The sequence below is a fragment of the Ctenocephalides felis genome, unplaced genomic scaffold (genome assembly GCF_003426905.1).
Source record: "Ctenocephalides felis isolate EL2017-DRISC unplaced genomic scaffold, ASM342690v1 CF-g0.4_SCAFFOLD_03573, whole genome shotgun sequence".
In the NCBI taxonomy this organism is placed as follows: Eukaryota; Metazoa; Arthropoda; class Insecta; order Siphonaptera; family Pulicidae; genus Ctenocephalides; species Ctenocephalides felis.
Genome location: NW_020539727.1, coordinates 21,296,121 through 21,313,027, shown reverse-complemented (window position 1 = coordinate 21,313,027; position 16,907 = coordinate 21,296,121). Strand labels below are relative to the sequence as shown.

General features: G+C 27.5%; 1 protein-coding gene across 1 annotated transcript; it reads right to left on the bottom strand.

Annotated features, from left to right (window-relative positions):
- Positions 1–1,840: 1,840 nt before the first annotated feature.
- On the bottom strand, positions 1,841–15,487 carry LOC113389749 (cytoplasmic dynein 1 intermediate chain-like). Its single transcript, XM_026626759.1, has 5 exons — positions 15,472–15,487; positions 11,002–11,049; positions 4,662–4,865; positions 2,159–2,309; positions 1,841–2,102 (listed from the first exon to the last, which is right to left on the bottom strand). The coding sequence occupies exons 3-5, from the start codon at positions 4,789–4,791 to the stop codon at positions 1,841–1,843; spliced, it is 543 nt and encodes a 180-aa protein (XP_026482544.1). The 5' UTR covers positions 4,792–4,865; positions 11,002–11,049; positions 15,472–15,487.
- Positions 15,488–16,907: the final 1,420 nt, after the last annotated feature.

Sequence of the window (16,907 nt, the reverse complement as noted above, 5' to 3'; positions counted from 1 at the left end):
TGCTAATATATAAACTTCATATTAAATTACAAGCACTCACTGTATACTAATTCTGAAAGATTATTCGAATTTTGATAAATCTTTCTGAAGTTTGTTAAGGAAATTTTCTAGGATGTATGTGATTATAAAGTACTGGGATGTATGTGATTATAAAGTACTGGGATGTATGTGCAATATTTTACAAATAAATAGAAAAAATGCAAAAAACTACAGGTCATTGTTTGCATTGAAAACAAATGAAAACTATCATCTGCCAATGTTAGAATATGGATGATAAATTTATGATTACAAATAAGTAAAAAGAAATGTCTACTATTCTTATAAATTTAAAAAAAAAGGACTCTACTGACGAGCAAACTGAAAAAAAAATAATTTGAAAGCAAACTGATTTTCGAGATCATTTTTATGAATTTCAAAATGAAAAAGGAACTCTACTGGTGAGCAAACTGATTTATGAAATTATTCTTATAAATTTCAAATAGAAAAATAAACCCTACTGCTGAGCAAACTGATTTTCTACGTCATTTTTATAAATTGAAAAGGAAAAAGGGACTCTACTGACGAGCAAACTGATTTCTAAAAAAAATATTAATTTGAAAGCAGAAAGGGACTCTACTTACGAGCAAACTGATTTTCTACGTCATTTTTTATAAATTTCAAAATGAAAAAGGAACTCTACTGGTGAGCAAATTGATTTTCTACGTCATTTTTATAAATTGAAAAGGAAAAAGGAACTCTACTGGTGAGCAAACTGATTTCTAAAAATATTCTTATAAATTTCAAGGGAAAAGGGACTCTACTGACGAGCAAACTGATTTCTGAACAAAAAAAATTAATTTTGAAAGCAGAAAGGGATTCTACTTACGAGCAAACTGATTTCTGAAACAAAAATATTAATTTGAAAGCAGAAAGGGACTCTACTTACGAGCAAACTGATTTCCAAAGATTTTTTTATAATATTCAAAACAAAAGCGATTACTGACTAGGAAACTTATTTCCGAAGCAAAAAGAGACTCTACTCTAATTTCCGAAGGAGTCCTTATATTAGTATATGTATAATAAATTCATGCTTATGAATAAGAAAAATGAAATGTCTACATTATTATTGCCAAAAAGCAGCTGAGATGTACCAGAAATTAAAATAATATAAAATATAGTATATGTATGGCAGATTGAATGATACACATATGAACAGGATATGACAAATTAATTCACTTGAAATATGAAATTAAGTATTAATCAGGGCCGGTCCTAACTTTAATGCGATGCATGAGAAAAATACGAGCGCACGTCTTAGGGGGCGCCAACACTAGATTCGGATATTAAATTTTCAATATAGTTTTTTTTCTTCAATATATAAGTTCTTTGCATCTTTTACTAATCTTTCGACAATATTTTTAAAATTCGTAAAAATTTCACTTTATAACAACAAATGGGAAAGTAAAGATGAATACATACAATTCGGCCCTCACAATATCGATTAGGAGAAGTTTAAAATGCAATTTTGGATATCTTAAATGATAAAAAATTAAATTAATTTAATCCAAAATGAAGTACCAGTGTTATATTATGGCTATGGTTTTTTAATACCGTTTAAAAGACTTTAATTTCCAATATAGTGTGGTAATTGAGACTCATCATTTTATTTAAAGCAGTTCTACATTTAACATTCCTCATAATATAAATGTATATACATTTTGGCGTGAAGAGTAATTTCAAAAACAATAATTATTATTTTTAGGTAAACGGTAAATATTAGTATATTATATTAAAAAATTGTCGACATGGGTACAGGACAACCATAAAATCATGCAAACCAAATAGATATCTATTAGTCTACTTACTTGGCAAAAGTGGCACTCATAACAGCACTCTGACAAAAATACACGTCCTCAGGAGTTGTCTTTTTGAATTTAGTGTTCCAGACAACACAAACACCTTCAGGATCATTAGGGGCATCCTCATTACCATGGTAACTGGCCAGCAGTAATTCTGGGTAATGTGATGACCAATCTAGGGAAGTCACGCACCGGCCTTTTGTCCAGCGCTCGTCAAAGAACCAACGATTAAGGGATAGACGAGCAGTGTTCGTTTTGTCATCCCTAAAAAAAAAACAATGTAAAAAAAATGTTGAGGATATATAAAGTTTGTTGCTTACATGTTGTTATCAGCTCCGCCTGTGTAATCCGTGTAAATATCCATGGATTCACTCAAAGCCCTCTCCACGAGCCTTCCAGCTCTATTCATAAACCTTTGGAAGCCCTCGGACAATATAATCATCTGCTTCTGATCCTCACTCAACTCCCGAACTAAAACAAACAACAACCATTACAAACAATTCCATAACTCCATTACTATAAAGAATAATCCTTGACATAAAGAATAATCCTGAACGCTTCAACCTATTCTCCATGTTGAATTCCTATTATTAAACAAGAAATTTGACTAAAAAAGGAAAAATTTTTAAACTTAAGACGGAAGGGGAGTACAGCTTTTTAATCTACTCCCACTACATGTTAGGAAATTGAATGATCGTCAATTTCATAATGCCATTGTTAAACTATTAAAAGCCCAAAGTTTCTACGATACCTCTGAGTTTGCCAATTTCGATATCAAACATAATTTTGATAATGAAATGCCTACTGATAATAATTGATACTTTTTCTTCCAACAGTTACAATTATTTTTTCCCTTTTCCATACTTTTTCTAATTTATATTCCAAATTATTTTAACATTTTTCTAAGTATTTTATCATTACAATTATTTTCACATTCTTTTTTGATACTGCTCTTAATTTTTATTTTCCAGATATGGGACTCAAATCAAAATTGCATAACGGATATTTAAAGTATTTTTTTTACCATAAGAAGAATCTCAAGATCTACAAGCCTTAATTAAACTATTTGAATTTTATTACATTTTTTTTTCTTCAAGTTATTGTATTGATAGTATTGATAGTACCAATGTTAGGCTTAATATTGTTTTCTAGTTGTATTTTACTCTAATTAATTCAATAAAAGTAATTTATTTTCTGTAATTATTAAATTTATTCCTATATCCGTAATATAAATATAAATATCTTATATATAAAAATGGAGCTCTCTTTCAAATGTTTTAGTAAAACTCGAAAACTGCTAAATCGATTTGGCCAGTCTTAGTCTTGAAAAATTCGTGTCAATCCAGAGAAAGTCCAAAAGGTGAGAAATTATTTCAAATCCGCGTTGAAACTTTTTATTTTTAATTTGAAAATTTTTGTAGAAGCGTAATTTGAATAAAACAATGGACGGTGGTTAATACGTGAAATGTCAAACGTTTTTGACAGATGATGTTCAATTACATTTAATAGGATGTTTTACATGAATATTATTTAATTATGATCAAATTGTGGTAAGTAGCTTTGTTTGTAGTTTTATTTATATATAAAAACTTTAGTAAACGGGCCGCAAGTGTTACTAGAAACTCAAAATATCAACTCTTTTGAAATGTCAATATGAAAATGCACTTTTTGACGTTGTTGCACTCTTTTTTTTTGCAAATCATATTTTTTTCAAACACGGTGCTCTGAAAGATCTCATTTGTATAATTATATACTCATTGGTATTTATAAAACATTTTCTAGGATATATTATTTTAGGTAGTAATATATGAAGGTCCAGGGTTGAAAAATTCTTCCATCGACGTGTCAAAAACCAGTAAAGTTTAGCATAGTTTAACAACAATATTTGAAAGTAGAGGGAAAAAGATGTATAACCAGCTGTAACCTTGATTCTTATGACTTTACTATCGGAAGATAAACGGTAATCTTTGAAAATCCATAATAAAAGTATTTTCTTCCGTTGGTAGTTTTTTAGCATTCGTTAAAAATGTAATTATTTTGTAAAATACCTTTAAAATTAAAATAAGACATTATGCCTGTTTGCCACCTGGCCGTTCCAAGTTACTCCGCCTATAGAGTAAATAACAAATTCTTGATAAATTTTTGAAAGACAGCAAAAAAGTACATTTTTACAATGATGAAGTAGCTGATAGTTTTACTGAACGAAGCCAGATAATTGTTCGTTTGAAATGTGTTATTTGTTGTGATATAATTGGTTTGGTTTTCATAATATAGTTTATTTTAGCTCAAAGTCATTTGGCCTTTGTGCCTCGCTCTGCTCTACTTATATACTTTTTATTAAATTTACTTTAATTCATCGAATGTTACTTAAAAACTTTTCAAAAAGCAGGTCAAAAATGAAATATTTAATTCATTTTCTATCTCCTCGCAGAAATTTGAATTTTTTTCATAAGCTCAGTAGTATTATTTTCAATTATATACAAAATACAGAATCCATAAATAATCTGAAAAACTTGAAACGTAATCAATAAGTCGAAAAACCAAAAAAAAGGATTGGATTATGCCATGTTTTCTATAGAAAGTGTATAAAATTTCCAAAAAAAATAAAGACGAACTAATGGGGTTTATTGTTTTTATAATACCTCATTGTATATAGCATTCAAAAACAACACAGTCTTATACACTTAAAGTGTTATTTGTTTTGATTATCTACCTTACTTAGAAAATACCTTACTTAGCAAAACAAAGTTTGCCGGGTCAGCTAGTATAAATATAAATATAAATAAATATAAATATACTACTATTACTATTATTACCACTTACTTTCTTTCTGCATCTGCTGCTCCTGCTCCTTCCTTTCCCTCTGTTCCCCGGGCGTGAGCGCCGGCGCCACTTCTTGCACGAGGGGCAGCCCGTGCGGCAGAATTCCCGGCGGCAATTTGCTGTGATGCATGATGTGCGGTAAAGAGTTGCCGTCTTCGTCCTCGCCTTGGCCGAGAGAGCGTTCGGGATCGTCGAAAGTAAGTACTGAACGGTGAATAAGGCGGGCCGACAACGTATACGATGATGATGATGATGGTGAGGGATTTGTAAGGGGTAAGTGATCAAGGGAAACAGTAATAGATGGTAAGGCGAGATCAGAACTTGCTCCAAGAATTATCAATTTTTCTCATTTTACTCATGCTTGGTAACTTCTCCAAAATTTAGTTCCCTTGATCACTTTTTTCAGGACGAATGTCAGGATGAATGAAGCAAATGCAAGTTAAATTCAATTGTGCCAAAATGAAAACTTGAAAACGTTCGCGATCGTCGAAAGTAAGTACTGAACGGTGAATAAGGCGGGCCGACAACATATATGTGCCCCTAATTATGAAAGTGGTCTAAGTCAAAAATTTTTGGTATCAGGTCATTCCTTTCCACCGAATGATCGTGATTTTGGGTTGATAGAAATGAAAATAAAAAAAGCAAATTACTTATACAACTCTGAGCATTATTATGAATTGATAGAAAAGTGCAGAAAAAGCAATACATTTTCGATAAAGCGAATGTCGCAGCCGGATTTTATTTCAACGAAATCATTGTAGAAGATACAATAACAAGAATAGTAAAAAATACCACGGGCGAATCTGTCTTTTGGCTACAAGTTCAATGGATGAGATTCTTGAAAAATGAACCTTATAAAGTTTTTTATGTTTTATAAAACTTCTTTAGATGATTCTATATTTAACGTTTTGGATCTTTCACCTAAAAGAGAAAGACCAAAAATATACGGAAATATTAAATTACTTCCATTATACACCAGCATTAGACCAGTATCGGAAGAAAAACATAAAGATATTATGAGTTTACTACCGTACATACCTCCAGTTTTTCAGGAACATTTTAAGAATCTTAAATACTCGAAATAATGATAAAAATGGATTACCGTTTAAAAATAATTAATTAAAGCTCACGAATTATTTCAATAAAATTATTGTTTCAAATAAAAATCAAAGTTTTTTTTATTGCTTTAAGTCATTTATAGGACATTCAGTTAATTTTGAAAATGGTCTAAGTCAATTCGACCATTAAAAACAATATTATCGTATGAAATTCACACAAAATTTCATATTCATAATAAATTTCCATTAATTAAAACTAATAAAATTAAAAATTAAAATGTCGCATAATGTAAAAATCGCACATCATTAAATATCTCGAAACAAGAAATGACTTAGACCACTTTCATAATTATGGGCACATATGACGATGATGATGATGATTAGGGGATTTGTAAGTGATCAAGGGAAACAGTAATAGATGATAATAGATGGTAATAGATCCATCAAAGGCAAGATCAGAACTTGGAGATGTACCAATGAGATATTGAATGACTATCCGGGTTTTGGTTTTATCCGAGAATTATCAAAGTTAAGGGGGTATTCTAGTGTAGAGCGATAAATTTTAGGTCATTTTTAAAGTGTCTTAATAGAAACCAATGAATGTTTTTACTATCCATTTTTTACCACTTGTTTTTTAATATAATTAAAATACAAAACAAAAATTAACTAGTGGGGTGTATGGCATCGTGCCTTAAGGCAAATTGCAGGAACTTCCCGTACCGTAACGAAATGTTCGAGGAATACTAAATGTTTTCAAATAGATTATTATTAATATTGTAACATTGTAAATAAACTGAATTGCAAATTTAAAATTATTTGTTTAAGTTATATTAGAACTTTAGTCAGAATAAAAATAAAATCTGAATTATTTCCGATATACAAAAAAAACTAAAAAAAAAATCCAAAATCAATTATTTTGTTAAGACAAGCAGATAGTACTTTGAATCATTTAAATCGGACGCTTAGTTCTCTCAAAAACTGCCATTTTTTACATATTTAGCTCCGTATCTTCGAAATGGCTGGGCCTGCCTCTGCCAAAAACTAATAGACACTTCTCCCAATCATTACTAATTGAATGGTTTTTAGATCATTCAAATCGGAATGTCAAAATCAAAAAGTCGATTTCTATTTTCTGCACTCTTTGCTCCGTATCTCCGAAACGGCTTGACCTGCCTTCGCCAAACACTAATCAGCTCTCTTCCCTATCAATAGGAATCGAATGTTTTTTGAACCATTCAAATCGGTTGATCCGTGCGCCCGAAAACGTGACTGGAAATTTGTATCCATACATACATACACACACACACATCCATTTTTTCTGAGGTATGCCAAAACGTTCAGAGAAATGTAAAAATTTTCAATTTCGATTTTCGGCCCTGCGGGAAGTTAAAAAATAAAAAAGTTGAAAATTGTAAAAACTGGCAGCTGATGAAGTGAGTGGTCTCAAAAAATTGGCAACAGTCTTGACATGATTTCAGTCCTCCTAGCCATCGAAAATGCAAAAAATAAAAAGATTATTAATCTATAATGATGTCGCAATCGTCCGAACTAGCGATGAGTACAAAAAATTATTTTTTTACAAATTGGCGACTGTTTGAAAAAAAAAAGTGTTTTTTTACTGTTTTTTTGAGTTTCTCGAATTTTTTAAAAATAGTAAATATTGGAATTTGGAGATAAGCCTAGTTCGGGCTATAGATAGGTCTATAAGTAAGACTTTCTAAACATTTCAAGTGAATCGACCGATTAAAACTCGAGAAATCGTGTCAACAGTATTAAAAGTCTGTTCTGAGAAAAAAGCATTTAAAGTTTTGCGTGAAGCCAAACCAGTATGGAGACCGAGTCAGTAATATGCCTATATCTCCGAAAATAATTCAAATTTTCAAAAACCTTCTCGTACCCATATTCTTAGATAGTTGAACTTTGAAAATATGAAATAAAAAATCGATTTTTTGAATTTCTACACTAGAATACCCCCTTAATCTTTTTCCCAGTTTACTCATGCTTGGTAACTTCTCCAAAATGTAGTTCCCTTGATCACTTTTTTCAGGATAAATTAAGCAAATGCAAGTTAAGTTCGCTTGTGCCAAAATGGAAACTTTGGCAGAACTAATCGGATATTTATAAATCTATCCCTAAATTGCATTTGCTTCAGGAATCTGATGCAATGATGGAGCGAGCAAATATGGCAAATGGGTATATATACAAAATGCAAAATTTGGCAAAAATGCAATGTGCAATTTGCCAAAGTCGTAATCTAATTATACATAAAGATGCAAACTGGTAAAAAAAAACTAGGTATGATGCTAAATACGATACTGCTATATGAAACAAAAAAGACAATCAGACAAAAGATCTGAAATCTGAATCATAAAGTGGTTAAATATTTTTGGAAGTATTCTGGTATTGAACGGAATAAATATTGGAACTAGGAAAAGATATTGACGTGGCTGCAAAATTGCAAATGCAGCCAGGTGATATCAAATTTCAGAATTATACAAAACCATATCTAAAAACAATATATGGTGTCATAGGAAAATAATGTTTTGTCAAAAAGGAAGTCATAAAATAGAACACAAGCCAAAATCTGTACTGACTTGAACAAACTGATGAAGAATCAATTTCCTTTGCTAAGAAAAGCTAAAAAAAAGGGTTGGTAAGGATCTCGTTTTCTGCACGTTCTGGCAAATGTCTAGAGGGTAAATTTAGAAAAACCAAGAGTAGCAAATTGTTATGGCCAAAGAGACAAAGTACACCAGGATTGCTATCCAAAATACAACCAGAAGAGAAAACCAGGATTTACATAGAGGAGCAAATTTGATCATGCAGTTACTTATTTGCAACGATAGAAGACTTTATTTAATCTTGTGCAGAATTTTCAAGAGGTTGAGAGTGAAATGGTATCTAGTAACAAGTGTTTTTTTGCCTCCAGTAACAAATAGTTGTTATTGCAAAAGAGACAAAGTACACCAGGATTGCTATCCAAAATACAACCAGAAGAGAAAACCAGGATTTACATAGAGGAGCAAATTTGATCATGCAGTTACTTATTTGCAACAAAATAGGAGACTTTATTTAACCTTGTGCAGAATTATCAAAAGATTGACAGTGAAATTTCAAGAGCAGTATAAACAATTTCAGAAACAAATTTGGAAAATTTCTATAAACAAGTTATGGTATCTACTGCTTCCTATTTCTAGGGATAAGTAAACCAAATTGGAAGACAACAAATTTTCGTAACTATAACCTTTTGCAAGTTTTCTGGTCCAGAAACTCAGGATTATTATTGATAATGTCAAAAAGACAAATGACAAAATCAGGATTCATGCTATTATTTAATCAAAGCTTGATTGTGTGCAGAATTATCAAGAAGCAGTAGGGCTCAAATTATTATTATTCATATTATTATTATTATTATTATTATTCATATAGCAGTATCGCACTACAACACATAGCACACAGCTAAGTAGATAAATATTTAAAAAAATGAACGATTATGTAACAATATAAAAATCTTGATCTAAAAATATCATGCAGTTATTCACAATTTCAAAAAAAACGTTGCAAACGTATGCGCAATATTGCGCATAAAAATCTCTCCACCCAATCGATTTAGGAAATTGATTTTTTTTTAAATATAAATGTAGTTTGTAGATTTTTTTTAGAATGTGATGAAAAATATGATAAAATATGATAAATGATTTGAAGGCAGTTATTGTATAATATTGTAAGAATAAAAATTAGCAAATTTTGCAAAATGTTAGTTCTTATTTTTAAAAATGATGATAAAATTAAACGCATGCATAAAAATCATCCTTAATTTTCTACCACTTAATAAGCAAAATAGTAACTTCAGTGTAAAAGTCGACTTTTTGGTGTCTTACAATTAGTGGTAACAAAACTAAGGATAAAACTGGTCAAAAAATGGTTTGAACAAACATGAAACAATACTTGATCGAAATAATACTTAATTTCTTACAACTGGCACTTTTTTGTACTAAGTTTTGCACTTTTATTTTTTAGCATGTTGCTAAATTTTAGGAGCACAAGTTGTAAAAAAATTCAATTGGTCAAAATAACTTTGACTCATAATATAAAATTTAATTTTTTATAATTTTACATCCTTAATTTTTCACCAATTGCCCTTTTTTTTTAACAAATTATAATTAAAGTACAATGATGATTTTTGGTGTCTCAGTGGTAACAAAATTAAGGATTAAATTTATCAAAAAAAAAACACAGAAATTAGTATTATGTTAGACATGCAAATTAAATACGAAATGTATTGAAAAACGCATTTTAATAAATGAATAGTATATTAATTAATATATTTACTTATAATGTCATTTATTAAATAATTATAATTAATGAACGTTTAAGACTTCTTTTGTGTTATATATATATATATATATATATATATATGTGTGTGGAAAGTGTTTAAATTTGATGTTGAAATGTACGATTAATTTCTTGGAGGGCGTAACATCGCACAGACAGTTCGTTTGTTGATACTGTTTTTGTTAAAAAAAATATAAGCCGATTCCGCAAAGCGTCTTTGTGAGATTTTCGACTCATGATGAAAAACCTTTGCATCATAAAAATTGAAAGTATGGTAATTTAGTTTTAAATGTTCTGTGATCATTGTTTGCCCTTGATTTCTTTCTTTTTTATTTTTGCTCTGTGTATATTTAGTTTTTAACGTTACTCCTTATGTTTTGTTTTTTCAAAATTGTAGAACCACTGACGATGACGTAGAATTTTACGCGGAAACGTATGGAGAAATAATGATGTTTTAAAAATCTTTATTTATATTTTTTACATGATGTTACGCCCTCCAAGAAATTAATCATATATATATATATATATATATATATATAAATCACTGCATGTCTAAGAAATTGAATTCCCCTTAAACGGCTAGTCTCATTTCGATAAAAGAATTTTGTTTCTCCAAGAATATTATAAAAATGGTATAAATTCGAAAAAAATGCAAATTATGTAGAGATTATATAATAGCATATATAATTCCAATGCGTTTCCAACACAATTTACCAAAATAATTTTAATTTAATTACCAAACCAAGTCTAATGATTAAATTAATGAAAAAAGCACCTAAAAATCAATGTGAACCAATACTACTGCTAAAGTAAATATTAGTGACTACTAAATAGTGATGTGTAAAAAAGTGTTCTAATTACGATACGACAGGAGAAAAGAACGATTAGAGAAATTTTTTAAATTTTTTACATAGAGAAAAAATAGAAAGCATTATTAGCACACCTACCTGTGAACTCGTCTTCCCATTCTAAACCCGGGTTTAGATTGTATTCATCTTGAAATTAGAAAGAAAATGGAAAACAATCGATAAGTATCTATCATAAAAGTGCTATCTATGAATAAATAATTAATTAGTTGATTGATTGAGAGAAACAGTTACAAATGTGTTAACATTTTTGCATTCCGTATGTGTATTTACACAAAAGTGTTAAGTGGAAGATTTTTTTTTTTTTGGTCCCTACGATATGAAAAAGAGTTAACAGTGACGAAGTAGAAAGTCTTAATAATATACACATTTTAAATTTTTTGAAGGTTTAGTTATACATTAGGGTGGTCCTGAACATGGACATTTTCGAATTTCATTGCTCCCAAGGGCTCAAATGGTTCCAAATTGATAAAAAACAATTCTCTCAAAGTTTTAGCTCTTAATATTGTCTTTTAGATTGTGCGCAATTCAATCAAAGTTTTGTATGGAAATAGCATGAAAAAATTTTGCAGAACGTCGAATTTTCAATGATAAGAATTATCACTTTTAATTCATTTGTCGCTAAGTTATACCTAAATTTTTTTTTTTAATTTTCAAAATTTTTTCCATGCGCTTGGGAGCAAGGAAATTCGAAAATGTCCATAATAAGGACCACCCTATTATACATATATATGGTAACGCTATCTTATGCTTGTTTATTGGTAATGTAAACTGTGAAAAACAGAGAATGTTCTGCTGATTTCTTTTAAATTTTCTCTGATTTTCTAAAAATTTTATGGATTTCTTTAAAATTTTCTCGAATAAAAAAAATGATACAGAACTATCTAGAAAATCGGATAATTAAACATCGAATAAAATGTAAAACTTATACTAAACTTTTTAAAATGTTCAAAAAAATAAAACAATCGCGAACATAAAAAATCATACAATATACTAGAAATAATCATGTATAAAAAATTTTCGAGTTATGTATTCCTTCCCAAATTATCCCAAAATGGCTCAAAATGTTTTATTTTTATATATAATTTTTACTTTTTGAAAATGTTACCAGCCAATAAGTCCAAAATAAAATACAATAAATAATAAACGACATTTTTTGATACTAAATTTATGTCATCATTTCAGAAAAATGATGCAAAATTTACAAAACAAATGGGAAAAAAGAGATTCAAAAATTTCTTGTTTATTTTTTTTATAAAAGAATTGCATGTCATGACGAGAAAAATAACAACGAAATAAAAAAACATTCTTGTTTGTAGAAAAAAGTAAAAAAAAAAATTTGGGATTAAAACATTTTTAATAAAATTATGATGTCTATCACATCATATGTTATTAAAATTGTATATAATAAAAATGTTGTGAAGTTTGATGACACATATTTGTTGCCAAAACGTACAAAATAAATATTGAGTAATTATTGTATTTTATTTTGAATTTATGAATGTTAATATTAAGAGCTAAAACTTTCAGAGATTTTTTTTTGTCATTTTAGAAGCATTTGAGTCCTCGGGAGCAAAGAAATTTTAAAATGTCCATATTAAGGACAACCCTAATATATATATATTATATATATATATATATATATATAATTTATTTTTTCCTTCCTAGTTCGTCACTGTTAAACCGGAACAAATTAATTGAGTCAACGGAAGACGTTCCTCATAGTGTGCTTTTGTCCTCTCTTAATATTAAAATTATTTTTGTTATTAAAAAACCCGCAACAAAAATAAATAAATTAACAAATAAATAAACAAATAAATGAATAAAGACACACAAATGATGAGTCCCTGAATATAAAATTAATATCCACGTCGAAGAACTTAAACAAACCCGAATAACAAAAATTAAAGAGGAGATAATTAAAAACATTAATAATTAAAAAATATAATAATAATTGAAGATAATTAAAAATTATAATAATAATTCAACACTTGTAATTACATAATTGGCAATTTTAAATCATATTTCTAAATAATTTTATTTCAACGACGATTTGCGGAGGCTTGTTTTATACAACTATATGAAAATGCCATAAACAAACGAAATGACCACTATGCCTCAGTATTAATAATATTATTGAAAAATAAATCTATACGAGATTTGTATTAATATTTATAAAAAAAAACAAAATAAATGTCCTTGGTTTTTTAATTCGTCTCGATATTTTTGGTTTTAAGTCAATAGTAAAAAAAACAAGTCCATTTTTAAAAGAAATTTAGAAATAGTTTGTATATTATTTTAAGGTAAAAAATAATATATGTATAAAGACTTAAAAAATTTAAATTGGGAAAAACTTGGTTAAATTTTTATTTGCAAAAAAATCTAAAATCTCTGGAAATTTGTGATTCACCTCTTTATTTTTTCAAATAAATATTTAAATATTTCATAGTTAAATATAATTTTTTTTGACATTTTTAAGGTCAAATCAGTATTTCCCAACGTTAGGCCTACGTCTTACAGAAAATTTAAAATAAAAAAAATGCTAGAAAAATCTAATTACATAAATATTTTAAAATAAAAAAATATGCCGGGAACTTTTTATTATCAATGAAATCTATGAAATTTGTGAGTCTCCTTTTTTCAATTAAATAAATAAATTAAATATTTATTTGAATAGTAGACATAAATTTTTCAAGATTATATAAGTATTTCCCAACGTAGGGCAATTAAGAAAATTTAAATTAAAAAAAAAATGCTAGAAAAATCTTATCATACAAAGTCTAAGATAAAAAATTATGTACGAAACTTTTTCTATCAATGAGATTGGGTCTCATAAGAGAATTGTATTAATTTTTATACATGAAAAACAAGAAAAAAGTCCTTGGTTTTTAAATTCGTATAAATATTTTTGGGATTAAATCAGGGTTTTGCAAGGTGAGACCCAAAAAGGACCAACGGTAAAAAACATTTGAAAAAAGTAGAAAAAACTTGCATATTATTTTAAGGTAAAAAATAATTTATACAAGGACTTACGTTTCCTTAAAAAAATTAAATTGGAAAACACTTAGTTAAATTTTCATTTGAAAAAAATCTGAAATTTGTGGAAATTTGTTGATTCGCCTTTTCAAGCCAGTTCAAAAAAATAAGAAAAATCTTATTATGTTTATAATTATCTTAAGATAAAAAATTATGCACAAAACTTTTTATCAATTAGATAAAGTCTCAAAAAAATTTTTCAATTTTCATTTAAACAAAAATCTGTACCTTCTATCTCCTCTTTAATTTTTAAATAAACAAATGGACACGACCTCAAAACAATATAAATCAAAATCGTTAGTATTTTTAGTCACAAAAACCCAAAAAGTCCGAAAAAAATAAACCCAAAAGCAGAGACAAAAATCCAAAATTAAGGAAAAATAAATATATAATATGTAAATTAAATAAAAGCTGCTTAGAAACAAGAAAATGCCCAATTTGTAATAAAAGTTTTCGGAAAATACAATCCAGTGCAAAAAAATAAAACAGATTAAATTAAATATTATAATAAAATTAAATTATCAAAATTTAATATAAAATATTAAAATATTATCAAAGTTGTAAATTAAATTAAAAACGTTACTATTATTTTCTTTAATACAAAACGATTTTTGCAATTTTTCTTCTAACTAAAAAACGTTAACAACTTTCTTTTTAGCAAAAACATTTTTTAAAAAATGTATTTATATATATTAAATTAATTCATTTATATATTATAGATTTTTATAACTATGTAAATATATGGATTATTATTTTCTTTATATAAAAAAGCACTGAATTATAATGTTATATACAAAACTCATCATTTTTATAAAATCCATTAAAAAAAAATCGCCCAAAAAGCACAGTTTTGTGTATTTACAGTAAAAAGAGTCCCGATTACCAAAATTTATATATAAACTTATATATAAATAATATGTTAACTAAAACTATATGAATGTTATGACAAATATGAAATTAAATCGAAAAAAAATGATAATGGCAACCAAAAGTTTGATTTATAATATTAAACTTGAAACTAATAATATTCATAATTGGGCGGAGAGAAGTATAAATAAATAATTTAATTTGATTATTAAATAAAAAATGTTAGAAATTAGAGGTAAAATTAATAAAATGATAATTAGTGCGGGCGTTGTTAATTCAAATTGTTAAACAAATATTAAGAATGAATTAGTTTTAATTAAATTGATGATCAAGCGTTTCCAAAACTATTTCATTAAAATTAAATTTTAGCCCACAATTTAAAATTTATCCCAAAAATGACCCCAAAAGTTGAATAAACAAACAACTTTATAAATAATATATGCAATATTAAAATAAATCAGATTTATCATAATATTTGTTAGAAAACGCCTGAATTGTCCAATTAATAGGCTAAAAATCACGTTTTATTTTAAACTAAGTATTAGTATATTAAATTTTGAAAAGTAGGTTATTTCCATTAAAGATTTTTTATTTATTTTAGAAAATTATTAATAAAATTAATAATTATCAAGTGAAATAATGACTTACCGTAGTAATCGGTTGCGTGAGCTGCAAAAAGCGAAAAAAAACGAAAAAATGTCTTAGTACATAGGAAATAAATTTTGTATATATACATTAAATTAATATATATATATATATATATATATATATATATAAATTCATATAGATGAGAAATATACAGTGAATTAATATTCTTGAAGTAGAAAACTCTACGTGCAAAAATTTATTCAAATTATTCAAACTTCTTTCATAATATTTCTTCCTCGTTATTTATTTATTTTTAAAAGTATATTTAATATTTATATATTAAAATGACTCAGACATATCTTTATTATTTTGCCATAATATAAAAGTTAAATAATTATTCCAAAATTTAAATTTTACCACTGTAGAATTTTCTAACATCCAAAACAATATATTTATCACAAACAAATTCCCACAACTAAGTTATGACACAAATATGCTAAAAGCAAAAAAAAAGTATTTAAAATGGGTACACAAAAATTAATACACATAAAAGTATCATATCTAGTGCATTGTGTAGTAAAAAAGCAATAAAAAGACTGGGATTTAATTAACAAAGCTTTGTTAACTTTTTTGATTAATATTACCACAAATATCTAAAGGACAACATCGACTGGGACTGATAATTTTCGATTTAAATTGATACCTTGGTTAAAATATACTCCTAAGTGTATCTAAATCATATAAATTTAATAGATTGAACTTTGCAAATTAAAAATTTAAATTTTGCCACAAACTTTGCCCTAAACTATTCTATAAATTGCCCCGAACTTTGCTTTGCTACAAAATTTGCTGCAAACTTTCCATCAAAACTTTTTCTCCAAATTTTATCCCTGAACTTTATCCGAACTGTTAATTTTAATTATTTCCTAAATTCTTTTCATGATAGCTTTAACTCGACGTTGAGTTCTGGGACACCCTGTTTAATAAATAACTCACTTATATAATTCAATAACTTTTAATAACTTCACCAAAGTTCTGAGTTGCACTTAAAAGCTATTAATTTCAATTATTTCCTAATTTATTTTTTTATGATAGCTTTATTTTGACGTTGAGTTCTGAGACACCCTTTATATTGAATAACTCAATTATACAATTTAAATTAGTTTTTTTAGAAATTTGTCGTGATTTTTTCAACTTTACTACAAAATTTTGCCAGAGACTTTTGATTAAGACTATTACCCTAAACTTTACTACAAATTTTGCCCTAAACTTTTGATCAAAACTTTTGCTCTAAAACTTTGCCTTAAACTTTTGCCCTAAACTTTACTACATAATTTTGATCAAAACTTTTGCTCTAACCTTTTACCCTAAACTTTACTACAAACTTTTGCCCTAAACTTTGATCAAAACTTTTGCCCTAAACTTCTTTTCCAAACCTTTGCCCTAAACTTTACTACAAATTTCTAGCCCCAAACTTTTGATCAAAACTTTTACCC